The 12,706-nt window shown below is 44.2% G+C and overlaps 1 protein-coding gene across 5 annotated transcripts in view; it reads right to left on the bottom strand.

The window, feature by feature from the left end:
* Nucleotides 1–12,706, bottom strand: part of sphkap (SPHK1 interactor, AKAP domain containing) — an 81,454-nt gene that overhangs the window by 24,449 nt on the left and 44,299 nt on the right. For 3 of the 5 annotated variants that reach the window (XM_078098387.1, XM_078098386.1, XM_040162658.2), the window contains 2 exons: nt 2,965–3,067; nt 1,728–1,838 (listed from right to left, as the gene is read on the bottom strand). In XM_078098387.1, the coding sequence (XP_077954513.1) occupies nt 1,728–1,838; nt 2,965–3,067 (214 nt within the window). Of the gene's footprint in view, nt 1–1,727; nt 1,839–2,964; nt 3,068–5,137; nt 5,581–12,706 lie in introns of those variants that run through there. The other 2 variants (XM_078098388.1, XM_040162745.2) reach the window with 2 other exon arrangements.

Genomic DNA, 12,706 nt, shown 5'->3' on the forward strand with positions numbered 1-12,706 from the left:
GTAACTGACTCCGGCTCGCTAGCAGGTTTTCATGTCACCTTTGGCGCATAATAAATCCTCTGCATGTCCTTTTACCTAAAAGAATATAACAACGTCACTGTGTGCACACAGTCGACATCAGCGTTCACTGATCAAATGTCATTTCTATGATCACACGCTAATTGGTTGTGAGCGAGTAGCACTGTGGCTCAGTAGAACCTAGTTTGAAGGGAGGGTTTTGAATAGACTGCGTGGTGAACATGTTTTAATAGCGTTTCAGAAACTTGTGTGGTCAAAGTAGCTGAAATAAAACCAGAAATAAAATTCTCCTGAATAAATCGTGCTGCGACTTCACCATGTGGGGTGAAGCAAGGACAGAGGTCTATATGGAAAAGTGAAAACTTTAGAACCGCACCAAGACTTTCAAGCATTCGAGGGTTGAAACGCTGGTGCCTGATTGATTGGACCCCGGCGGGTCCACGGCCATGACGTCACCACGGCAACGCAGCCCTGAGCCCGCAACCAGCACCTCTCCGATGCGACTCACGTTACTGCAGGTAAAAAAGAAAAAACAGGCCCAACCTCGCTGCACGAGGAACAGACTATTTTTGTGTTCAGCCACACCCTGAATCTGACTTCTGCACTTCATTGCGACAGCGAGAAACCTCGTTGGCTTTCTTTGAATGCTTCATTTATTTCTAAACCAACCCCCCCACACACACACGCACACACACACACACACACACACAAGCAGGCCGTTAAATTCATTGATGCACAGGTGTTGTTTTAAGCGCAGCCTCCCGATCTGTTCATGTCAACTGTAACGCTGGTTACAGACACTTTATTATAGTCTGCTGAATAATGTACACAGAATAAACGTGTTGACTCGTTCCCCGTCTCAGGGTCGGTCAACGCAGAGGTCAGGGTTTGTTAAACCGGCTCTCTGAAACAGGGCCCTGCTGTCATGCTGAGAGTCCAGCAGGCAGAGCGAGTGGAGGACTTCAGTCCAGCCAGCGTACTTTCCATGACCAAAGCAGACGGTCGCTATGGAAATCTGTCAGAGTGTGTGTGACAGGAAAGATGCTTTTTCTTTTAAAAGCTTTGATAAAATCAACACAAGTGAGACCAGGCGCGATTCTCTTCCTTTAATAAATTGCCTGTTGAGACTAAATTGAGCTTTTAACAATCCTTCAGCAGTTTGAAATTGCATAGTTTATAACATCTGCTTGAAGAAACTCCCCGGTATGTGATGCTGAGAAATGACATTATGTACAAACCCTACTTTTGTTCACAGAACAAATGTCTCAGCTAAAATAATTACTATGCAAACGGCAGCATCAGCAACATCACTTTTTTCATTTGTGAAAGAAGGAATACTAATTTAGGTTCAATCAAACTCAGCAAGGCAGAAAAACATTTCTAAATAAAGACACTGCATCTTTCCTGTGCTGGTAAACGAATGTGATAATTATGGTTTAGTTATGGTTTAGGTGTCTTTCTGTCATTTGGAACAATAAAAAGCATGATAAAATAAAATCTTTGCAAAGGACACGGTGGAAAAGCAACATCTGGCAGCTGCAGACTTATCACGGCCATTGCACTGCGTCACCTTAATAGCGTTCATTTCTCCACGCATGACACTTCACATGATCTGCCTGCTACACCCGGACTCCACAGCAGCGAGAAGAAAGTGGCGTTTGCGGGCGTCTCGGCGTGAGTCACCCCAGCGTGCGCAGTGTGCTACTCACCGTGGTGCAGCCGCCCTCGCCGTCGTCGTCCAGCAGGCCCAGTCTGCACAGAGCCTTCCCGTTCCTCAGCCAGTACTCCGACGAGTCCAGCACGCTGTTGCTGCACAGGACCTGCGGCGCACAGATAAACCCAAGCTCAGGTACCGCAGCACTGTGAAAGCCACAGGACACACACACGCACACACACACACACACACGTGTTGCACACTGGCACACGCGTTCACTCTCTTCTGCGTTTACCCCGCTCTGTTGCAGGGAGGAATTTACCTTTATTTCAGGATAAGTGTCCGCGGATCATTGATCATTTACTCCGACACAATGTAAGTACCACGCGTTGTTCCCTCCTCCCTGTCGATGAAGTCCTCGGGGTGAAACCTACAGCCATTGAGCTGCCTATGTCAATTATTTACCAATTGTCCTCGTCCAATGGACTGACATATACTCTAGTTGAAAACTGTTGAGTTTGGTGCTTCAATAACCCAACGAAATACCAATTTGTTTACAGAGGTGAGATGAAAGATTCCCATGATGCATGTGACAGTGCTGGCGTTGCACCATATGGTATTCATCGATATGTACATGACAAAAGACAGCCGATCAAAGAAGAAAATCCCATGCCTTACACTCAACCATTCTTCAGTAATTACTTTGACATGTATGTTCTCACTGTGTATTTTTAGTAACAAATCCTCCCCCTTTTCAGGAGCAGACCATCTGCGCAGGCCCTCGGCCAGGTGAAGGTGACGTAGCCTCAGCTCATCGCACAAGAGAACGATTCCCATCAAAGGGCTGGAGAGCAAAGAGTGGAGGTCGGGCCGAGACGGTGAGCGGATGGCTGGTTGGTGACACACACACACACACACACACCGGCGGACACACCCGCACGCCCTCGCGCAGTAAGGAACGCACACAAACAGACCTACACGCAATTCCAAAAGGAAATTCAATCTCCACCTCAGCCCACTGATCTGTGCTATTTACCCCTCCTGTCTCTTTGGCACTGGGAGATGATAAATCTACTGTGTTGACCCCAGGGCTCGACTGTTCCTCTTATTGCACAATCCCCAGGTGTCACAGGACACCCCCGGAGGAGGAAATTAAAACCTCTCGCGCTGAAGATAAACTGACAGGGAGGCAGATATGAGGGGCAGGTGTACGGCCATGTGAACAGAGATACAAAAGAAGCGGTCACAAGGCATAACACAGGGGGGAGACAGATTGGCGATCTGCATCCTACCTTCTTGCAGGCGCTGATGGACGCGGCCACCGTGCTCTCCGCGCTGCCTCCCTCCACCTTGACAGCCTCCGAGCCTTCGAACATGGCAGACGACTGGAAGTTACTGCGGGGCAGAGAGGGCACAGAGTTGACTCTGTCAGAGCAAGTTCTCGTCAAGTGCTCGGCACTTCTCTTTTCAAAAAAAAAAAAAAAAAAGCTCTTGGATTAGTGTTCTGGTAGCAGCCCAATGCCCGTCACATGAGCTCATACTGTAAAGATCTGGCAGTCATTCAACACATTTACCAGCTGCGGTCAGATGTCGATATCCTGAGCCCCGGCGCTGATTCCCGAGAGAGCGAGACAGTGCCAGCGCGGCCTCTATTGTCCCATTTAAGACAACGTACAAGAGTGCGGTCAAGAAAGGTGACGCCTCACATCATTTATTAAAGAGTGCAAAGCGTTTTTGGATTTGTTCTTTAAATGTCAAGACCTTTTTATCGCATTATTATTTATGAGAAGCCATTGTAGCTTATTTTAGGGTACGGTAGAAAAAAAAAGAAATGAAATTGGTTTCAGTGATGGGTTTCTACAAAGTCCTCTCTCTGCATAAATACGCTAATGGCGCTGACTCCACAGCATGAATGCAATGCTCACTGACCCCGTTAGCGAGTTGTAGCTTGTGAAAAAGGCTGTAATATATTATGTATTATTAATAGACTCAGCGTTAAAGATTCCTGGCCACGTTCTTAAATCAAAATAGCAATTGCGACAGGATAAAGAAGGAAAAAAAACAGGGAAGCAAAACATGTGACCCTCGTGATTGTCAGACTGAGGCGTGCCGTAACATGACATAGCTCGAGATCCCAGGCAGGCATCATTATCCTCTGTGCATGCTGTCACTGAGATAAGGTAATTCAAAGCTTATCTGGAATGGCATTAATGAGGATCAATTTGGAAAATAAGAGGATGGGGAAGACTATTTAAATAGTAGCAGCTTTTCTTTCCCCAGTAATCCACATTTCAAAGCAAATATTAAAAAGCGTTTTATTCTGAAAGCCCCCCCACAGGGATCACACAGGCATTATCTATTTGCAGTAAATGAACATGCCTGAATAAATAATTGTGTCACGTGAAAAGTGATGATGCACTACTGGAGATCAGTGGATGATGTGCTTCTGAATGTGCTGCTGTAAAGCCAGACACACGTCACAACACGGACACACACACACACACACACACACACACACACACACACACACACACACACACACACACACACACACACACACATGCACATGAACACACTATGTTGGCCGCAAGCAGAAAATTGAAAGCTTACGGACGCCGCAATGAAATGGAGCACAAAAAAGCGTAGGACTTCTGTACCCATCTGTGTTCTTCCTACAAATTGAGAGTGAAGCGCAACGAGATGACGTTCGTCATGCACCACTTCTTTTCTACCTTTTGCGCTTTGCGACCTTTCCGACACGGTAATGATTGACAGGTCTTAGTGCGCCGGGTACCCGAGCGCACATCCGCCTGCGGGTGAGGGCGCATTTAACCGCTGACTTCCAATGACTGACCCCGTTCGGCCACGGGCAACTTTTTTGTGGCATCCTTTGCATTCCACAGCTCAGGAAAGAGTTCAACGGCACGAGAGGATCGATGTGGCGGGTTGAGGGCCTGAATACTGCAGAGGCATTTTGAGTTCGATTTAAAACAAGACCGCCGTGCACTTTTTCTGCCATGAATCTCTGGCGGGCTGAAACATATTGTTGACTGTGAACGCGGCTTCACTGCATCCCTCTGCGTGGATTTTGTTCTCCAGCATCGGACACAAAGTGACACAGTTTGCAACGTCAAAAGATGAGACTCAACGCAACATGAAATACGATCACTTAAGTGCTTTTATAAATACATCCAAACGAAAGCAAATATATATATATATATATATATATATATATATATATATATATATATATATATATATATTTCAAATATGTGCTAAGGCAAATCCAGAAGTTGTATCGCAGAATAATATTAAAGTGGCATCATATACACACTATAAAGTAGAAATGCACGAACCTCAGACGTACCCCAAAACAAATTGACATTGTTCATTTCGTTTAGGAATAAATAAATGTCCATCGACATTTTCGGTTTCTTTTTTTATCCCGGTAAGATTGTCTCTTACCTCGGTGTTTTCAGGAGGCACTCTGCACCTGCCATTCTGTCCAGACAAAAAAAGCCACAATGTCCTCAAGCCGTGTGCTTATTTCCTCTGCTGTAGTCAGTGGGACGGGGAGAGGCACCGCGCAACGCCTCGACGCGTAATTGTCCCCGGCACTCTGTCGGGTCCAAATTCGCACCGGCCGACCGAGTGCTGACTGATCCGTGACTCCTGCTCCGTGGCGGGAGGAGGACCGTGTGAGGACTGAGCTCCCCGGGTATCAGCGAGCAGCAGCAGCAGCACACCACCGCCGAATGCCGGGAGCACGCGCAGGAGCCCCGTGAGGTTGCAAGCGTGTAATGAGCGGCACGACGCAGGGTTGGATATGGACAATGCGCGCGCATTTCGATGCGTGTGTGTACAAACGGAAGCACGCGCGCAACTGCGCAGTTATTTTTCTACCATGCATGGATCACATAACACTGAAACCCACGAAGTGACAGTAGAAGAAGTGAAACGGCGTATTCATGTTGGTTGGAGAAAATCTCATCACATGTGCAACACATGATTGATCAAGATGAGACCCGTGCTTGGATAGGACAGTGTCAGACATCATCCTAACTTCCAGCTGTGCACTTCTTATAGCACGTTTGTCATTTTGCTTTCTTGAGGAATTGGTACATTCTTGATTCTTGCTGTTTTGGTTCTCTCTTGATTGAACGCACCTATTGTAAGTCGCTTTGGATAAAAGTGTTGGCTAAATGCTGTTTGATTCACCCCAAAAACAGACCTGCAATGACCTTGCCTTTTGTCCTCAACAAGCACACAAGTGACACGACAACACATCCGGAAAAGCTTATTTTACATTCCATTCCATGTCATTTAGCTGACGCTTTTATCCAAAGCGACTTACAATAAGTGCATTCCACCATCTACAAACCCAGAAGAGAAACAAGAAAGTGCAATTTCAACAAATAAGCAGATTTACAAGTGCTACAACTTGTTCGTCTTTTAGTCGAGGTAGAGTCTGAAGAGGTGTGTCTTTGGTTTGTGGTAGAAGATGTGGAGGCTCTCTGAGGTCATGATGTCATCAGAGAGCTTGTTCCACCCTTTCGGAGTCAGGACAGCAAACAGGCGTGATCTTGTCGAGTGTTCTCTTGGAGACTCATTGTTTCCAAGAGAACACCAAAGCTTTCATACATTTTTTTGGTATAATTAGAGTGGACTGGATAAGTATGTCAACACATTGGAACATGTTTTATGCTGTTTACGTAACTGGCTGATACTGATAGCTGATACTTAAGCCCATACTAATATTGCTATAACAAAAATGATATTATATACGATACATACATTTTCTACAACAAAAATGTGAAGTTTCCAAACCTTTGTTGTTTTTGGTTCAAGTTGTATTTTTTATTATCGCTATTGTTTTCATCCATCCAACTAACTATTTGTCAATTACCTGATGGAGTAATTGAAAAATAGTCTAGAGTAGTCAGAGCCTTAATTGGGATTATGTTGCTGATACTTTAATCCCTATTAAGGCTCTGACTGTTTTCCAAAAAATCATATCAAATTTCTTTAAACAAAATAACTGAGACTGAACTAAAATATGAGGAATAAAGAACACACATCCCAGATTTCCAATTGCCGCCCTCTCCATCGCCTTTTGGAAAAATAAGACAGCTTTGCGAGTAAAAGCCGTAGATCCTGCAACATATTAATATCCAATCAGGACGGGGGTTAAACGAGTCGTGACTTTCAATTTTTTTATTCTCCCACTGAGACTGTCGTAGGAAATGAAGAAGATAGAAATTCAGGAAAAGAGTATAAAGAAACCCTAACCGTGAGATCTGAATATGTGTTTGTGTGTGTGTGTGTGTGTGTGTGTGTGTGTGTGTGTGTGTGTGTGTGTGTGTGTGTGTGAGAAAGAAACTGTATGCTTTGTAGAATTGTACGGTGGCCAAAGTGTACATCTTCACTTTGCTGAGAGGATAATTTCTGCCAAAGGGCTGATTTTTAGGTGCTGTTATGAGCTCTTTGCTGTTTCTCTCTCTCTCTCTCTCTCTGGATGGCATTTGCTTTCATTGAACTCCCAACAATATCCAACTCCAATTTCTGCGACTTCCCAAGAACCATATATACACATATATATATACTGTATACAAAATTCTTGCTGGGCCTATAGTTAGTAAACTGTATTATTTAGTAAAATAATACATTTAAATTTAAATTTAAATGAAATTCTTTTCCCAATAATATGTATTTGAGTATTTATTTAATTATGAAACATATTCACAAGGTATTCATTATGTAGAAGAACATGGCTCAGCCAGCCTCATTATGGATTCTGATGGAAATAGCAGTCCTGCATTAGGCTTTTACACTTTCCACCACTTGCTCATGCCCTCCGTGGCTACGGACTGTACCTCATGGTTTAACGCCTCCCAGCACAGGAAAAGAGTTTTCCTACCTCAATGTTTTCAAACAAATGGTTACAATGGAAAGTTTAAAAAAAAAAGATAAGGCAAATGACCGGTTTAACATTTTGGGATGTAAAACGCATGATTCCCACATAGTTACAGACGAACAAAAGATACCTTCAACCAAACTATGTGCCGGCGGAAAAAGCTTTCAACAAACCGCAGCCAGCGTTGTTGCATAAGTGCGTGTGTAAACAATCAATCCGACACAGTAAGTCATCAACATTTTCAATGTCTCAGCAGCTACGGTTAGTCTGGGAACCCCTTTTAGACAAAGTGAATAGAGTGCACTAAAGAAATGCTCACTAAATTGCCCATATTCACCATCTGGGCCTGCTTCCCCTTTCTGTCAAGAGAACAGAGAATGAAGCGCTTCATCACTATATTCCCTAAATCGTCAAAGTAATTAGATGGCTTAGTTAATCTCTATGTTTAATCTCTATTTAATTGTTCAACTTAAGTAGAAACGTGTGTATGAGACGAGAGTAAACATCAAGTTTCCTGTAAGTATGCTGAAGAGTATTTCGGTTTTGGCAGAAACAGAAAGTCCCACATCGTCGCTCAATGATAAAGGAGATAATCAACATTATCTGCTCCATCACCTGCACGGTGTGAATATACAGAGTGAAGATCAGCATCAGCCCAAAGCCACAGACCTTAATGAGAGACATGTGTTGGCTTTTGTGCTGTTGCACATAAAAAAGACCATCCTACAAACACTTTTAATTGCAACAACATTAGAGAATTCACATGAGGTGAAGAAATGGTTTGTTTTCCAACCAATGCAGAAATGATATGTGCATGTTAAACTTTGCTTATAACCGATTTTGCTCACTGCTTAACATTAAAGAAACCAATTCTCTGTTGATGTTTTATTCTCACGTTAAGCCAATACCAGTTACTGCTCCCATACTGGCATTGCAAAACATTATCTGACCGGGCGAAACTGATTGAGTTACTGTGCTGAGCTCGAATATGTGTGTATCACAACTCAGAGGCCCTGTTCCCTGTCAACTGTAAGGAAGTCATCACATGCATTTTCAGAAATAAACCAAGACTTGCTTCAAAGGCCCGATATAAAGCGTGTGACGGAGAGCGCGCTTCGAAACGAGTGCTCGTTTAGTCATCTAACAGCGTCAGAAGAGGCCGCGGGCTTTCTGCAGAGATCAGCCTGGTCCGCCGAAGCTGTCAAAGTAAGCAACGCTTGAACTCCTCCACCGAGCTCTCTGGTCATTCTTTACACAGAAACATCAGTCACCGGCTTGTGTGTGCCTTTGATGAGAGACTTTTTGAATCAGTGCTCAGCCACCCTCACATGTTGGATCCGTTTAACGGCCTTTCGGCTGCACGCTGGAATCTCCTTCACATGGAAACGGGGTCACAACGCGATGACATCATCAGACCTATGGACACATCACGAAGCACTTCCTCCTATACTGCCAACTTACTTTGTTTCTAACGGAAAGCCGGAGCCCCCCCTGACAGCTGTGGCGTTCGTGCATTAGGCAGTCGGGCTCAGCGTGCGTTAAATATCACGTTGCTTCAAAACGGACTCCTACCGTCGCAAACGGTCGCATAGCAACAACCGGTGCTTTTTGGAGTTCTTCACACGGAGCCAACAGACGGGTAACCAAACAACCAGTTACAGCTTTCCAACAACACGCACAAGAAGAAAGTGGCGGACGTGAAGCTGCACAGATGTTGAATACCAAACACCAACGGGGGCCAAACGTCATTGATGTTGTTGAGAGGATAGTTACATGTTCAGTCCAATGAACACACAAAATATGATGCTCTTATCCTCCTCCGACTCCTTGAGTGTCCTACAGCGCTTCCCCTCACTCTCCTCTCCCCCTTATCATGTCCTCCTTTCCTCTTTCTTCTATTCTCTTTCTTCTTTCTTCCTCTTCTTTTTCATCATCCTCTCGGTTGCCCCTCCACACATCTTAATCCAAAGGCTTTTTCAAGGGGAGAACTAATCCATTGCACACATTCTTAAAATAAGAGATGGAGGGACAAGTAAAGTGGAGATGAAAGCGCAGACTGCTCTCATCAGCAGAGAGGAGACATCTGAGGGAGCCTGGAGAATGAAACCCAAATGAAGAGGGAATCAGCTGGAGTACAGACCCCCTCACTGTCAAATCTCCATCTCAGCGGGCCTATTTTTAATTTTTAATTTAGCTACAAACTACAAACAAAAACACGACACGTGAGAGGAGGAGAGCGGGAGGGGAGAAGATGTGAGGATGAACCCGAGCAGCTGTGACGTGAGGGATAATTATAGAACATCGGGAGCGCAGAGGGTTCAACTTTGCAGCTGGGTGGGGTTCTGGTCAGTAAACAGCTCCCATCAAAAGGAAAAGAAGTCAGTGAGCATGTAATTCTGCTTGAAGTTCGCGGCTTGGATTTGTGTAGCTCCGCTTTGATGTCTGGATGGAGATACTTCAGATAACGTGGTTTTCCCAGAGAGAAATATCCGATCTGATTCACATTTTCTATACGTTGAGTTGTCAAGGAAAGATGAGCAGCGATGTTTTATCACTCAGCTCCGAAACTAGTCACTTTTTAGAAGAGGAGACATTTAAAAAAAGGAGAAAAAAAACAGCAAAAATAGAATAAGTAGAAGCTGAGCTTAAATATTTATACATGTTGGATATTCACCGTGACCAAACCCAGTTAATAAAGGGCAACCAAGGTCAAATCAAGGTATTCACAAACAAAAATACACATATTCAAGGTTACTGTAGTCTGAAAAGTGCACGAGAAAACAGAATACAGGATGATAAAAAAACAATCCTGTCTTCTGGGCGGCATTAAGCATCAACTGGCTTTAAGTTGAGCCTCAATTTGCCTCAGTCAGAAGAGAGAAGTAGAGAAAACGAGAGATCACCCCACTGACATTTATTAAAGAATTTTAACCTAATCTTTAAGAAGTGTTTCAGTCAAATAAATAAAATGTTATTTTGTTATGGTACTTTGATGCCAATCGATGTAACCTGTATCTACATCCTGAATACATCGTTCCCGTAAAACACGTAAAATGAAAATAGACCGACTTCTCAAGTGAACAATATTGCGCTTTGAACGTGTTTCTACTGGCAAAAAAAGGCGCCAACGATAGCAGTTATTAAATGTTTACGGATTGTTTGGAGATGACTTTGTCCCTGTGGTTCCAGGAAACCTGGATGTTATACAAGATTTCAAATATATGCTTCATAGCTTCTCCAAAACAAACAAAAACACATGCTCGCTGCAGGGCAGCGTGGCTGCAAACAGGAAGTACAGGTTCCAATAGCTGACAGCGAGTTCTTAGAAGCAATTAGAAGTAATATAATGGCCTTGTTAATTAATCAAAGTAATCTCAGCCCCCATGCACCTCAGATATTACAGATTTATTTTTGTTTAACCTTTCCATCAATTTCCCTTTCCACATGTGCTCTCGTCGTAATGGAAACCAGTGATTAGAGGACCTGACCATTATAGCCGCATGAAAAGGTTAATGGTGGACAGAGCCGTCAACGGGACATCACCGAAGCGCTGACTGTCTTTTCAGTATACATAGCGAACAAAAGTAAAGAGGACCACAAATAACTTTTTCAACATGTATCATATCATTCTGACGGTGAGCAGTTGGATAATATCCATGCCAGTTACAGTCAGGAAACCTGTGGTCTGTGTACTGAGAGAAGTCGCCCCAACAAGCGCAGTGTCCACCCTCTGTTCTTTTAAGCCACGTCGGTACGCTGAAGCCGAAGTCACCTCACTTGATGGAACATGTCAAACTTTTTCCACATGCAATATGTATGTGTATATATAAGGATCAGTTTTCCCTATGACCTGTAAACAAACTTGGTAGCCACCCAAACGCTCCATGATTAACATTTTACCCATAAGCTGTAAAAAGGACTGTCCTATTCCTGCAGACACACACACACACACACACACATGCTTGGTTTAATGCGTTATGAATGCCTATCCAGATACAGTATCATTCTCCATCTGCTTTGGCATTTCAATATTGTAATATGATGCAATAAAGCAGATGGGCTTGTTGACTCTTTTCAAATATGTCACGCTAACATATCTCCTTTGTTATCATTTGCAGTTTCCTTCGAATAAATAACGAAATAAATCTATGCCTAACCTCACACTGCCGCTTTTAGCTGCGTTTGTTTATCAAGTAGAAAATGCCACAAATCCAATGTAAATCTTAAAAGCACCGCTGAAAGGCTAGATGATACATTTAGCGGGAGCGCAGCGCACATTATTCATGAGATTGGATGATGAAGGGAAGGTTGCTGGAAGGATTGATGAAGGCTAGCGAGAGAAGGAGGAGGATGAGGAGGAGGCCAGGAGAGGCTGAATTGAACTACAGTACGGCTCGTTGCCGGGGACAGATTGTGGTTCCGGTCTGCTGCTGAGCGGACGCCTGCCAGTTGGGACCAGGCGCAGCCAGCGGCCTTGTTTAAGCCAAGTCAGGGACGGGCCTGCTGGGTCATAATGTCAGAAGTTCTATTTATGCTGACGAGATGATCCGTGCATCCATATTTATGCACATGGGAAAAGCTCCTTCGGGGAATGTCGAGGCGATATCTGAACACCACGGAGCGTACGGACGCCGGAAAGGACGACGCCACGTCTCGTCGTGGTTTTACACCGAGTATTTGAATGCAACGTCGCTGTAGTTTTAAGACTTGACAGTCAGATAACTAAGCCGCAGAGCTCATTGAAAACCTGAGCAGCACATTGAATTGATTTCCCGAAGACTCAGTATAATCTCTCCCTCTCTGTCTGTGTGTCCGTCTCTCTTTCGTTTTAGTCCTGGTTCCACTCGTTCATCCTTCTCCTACTCTGGGTGTGCAATAAATCTCTCCATCATTGTCACTTTGCTCTCCCTTGGTCGCTTATTAGCGTCTGTCTGACCTAATCTTCCCCACATGGTGGACGAATGGCCTCCTGGCTTGTTTTCTTAGTCCCTTTAATCTTGTGTTTGGAAAAGAACATGCGGGCAAAGATGGACACACACAAACATTTATACACACTTGCGTTGGACGAGGCTCATTCAGGGCAATAGGCCCTAAATAGGAATGTTAAGTCTGAGGAATTG

This window comes from Gasterosteus aculeatus, chromosome 1 (assembly GCF_964276395.1).
Source record: "Gasterosteus aculeatus chromosome 1, fGasAcu3.hap1.1, whole genome shotgun sequence".
Lineage (NCBI taxonomy): Eukaryota > Metazoa > Chordata > Actinopteri > Perciformes > Gasterosteidae > Gasterosteus > Gasterosteus aculeatus.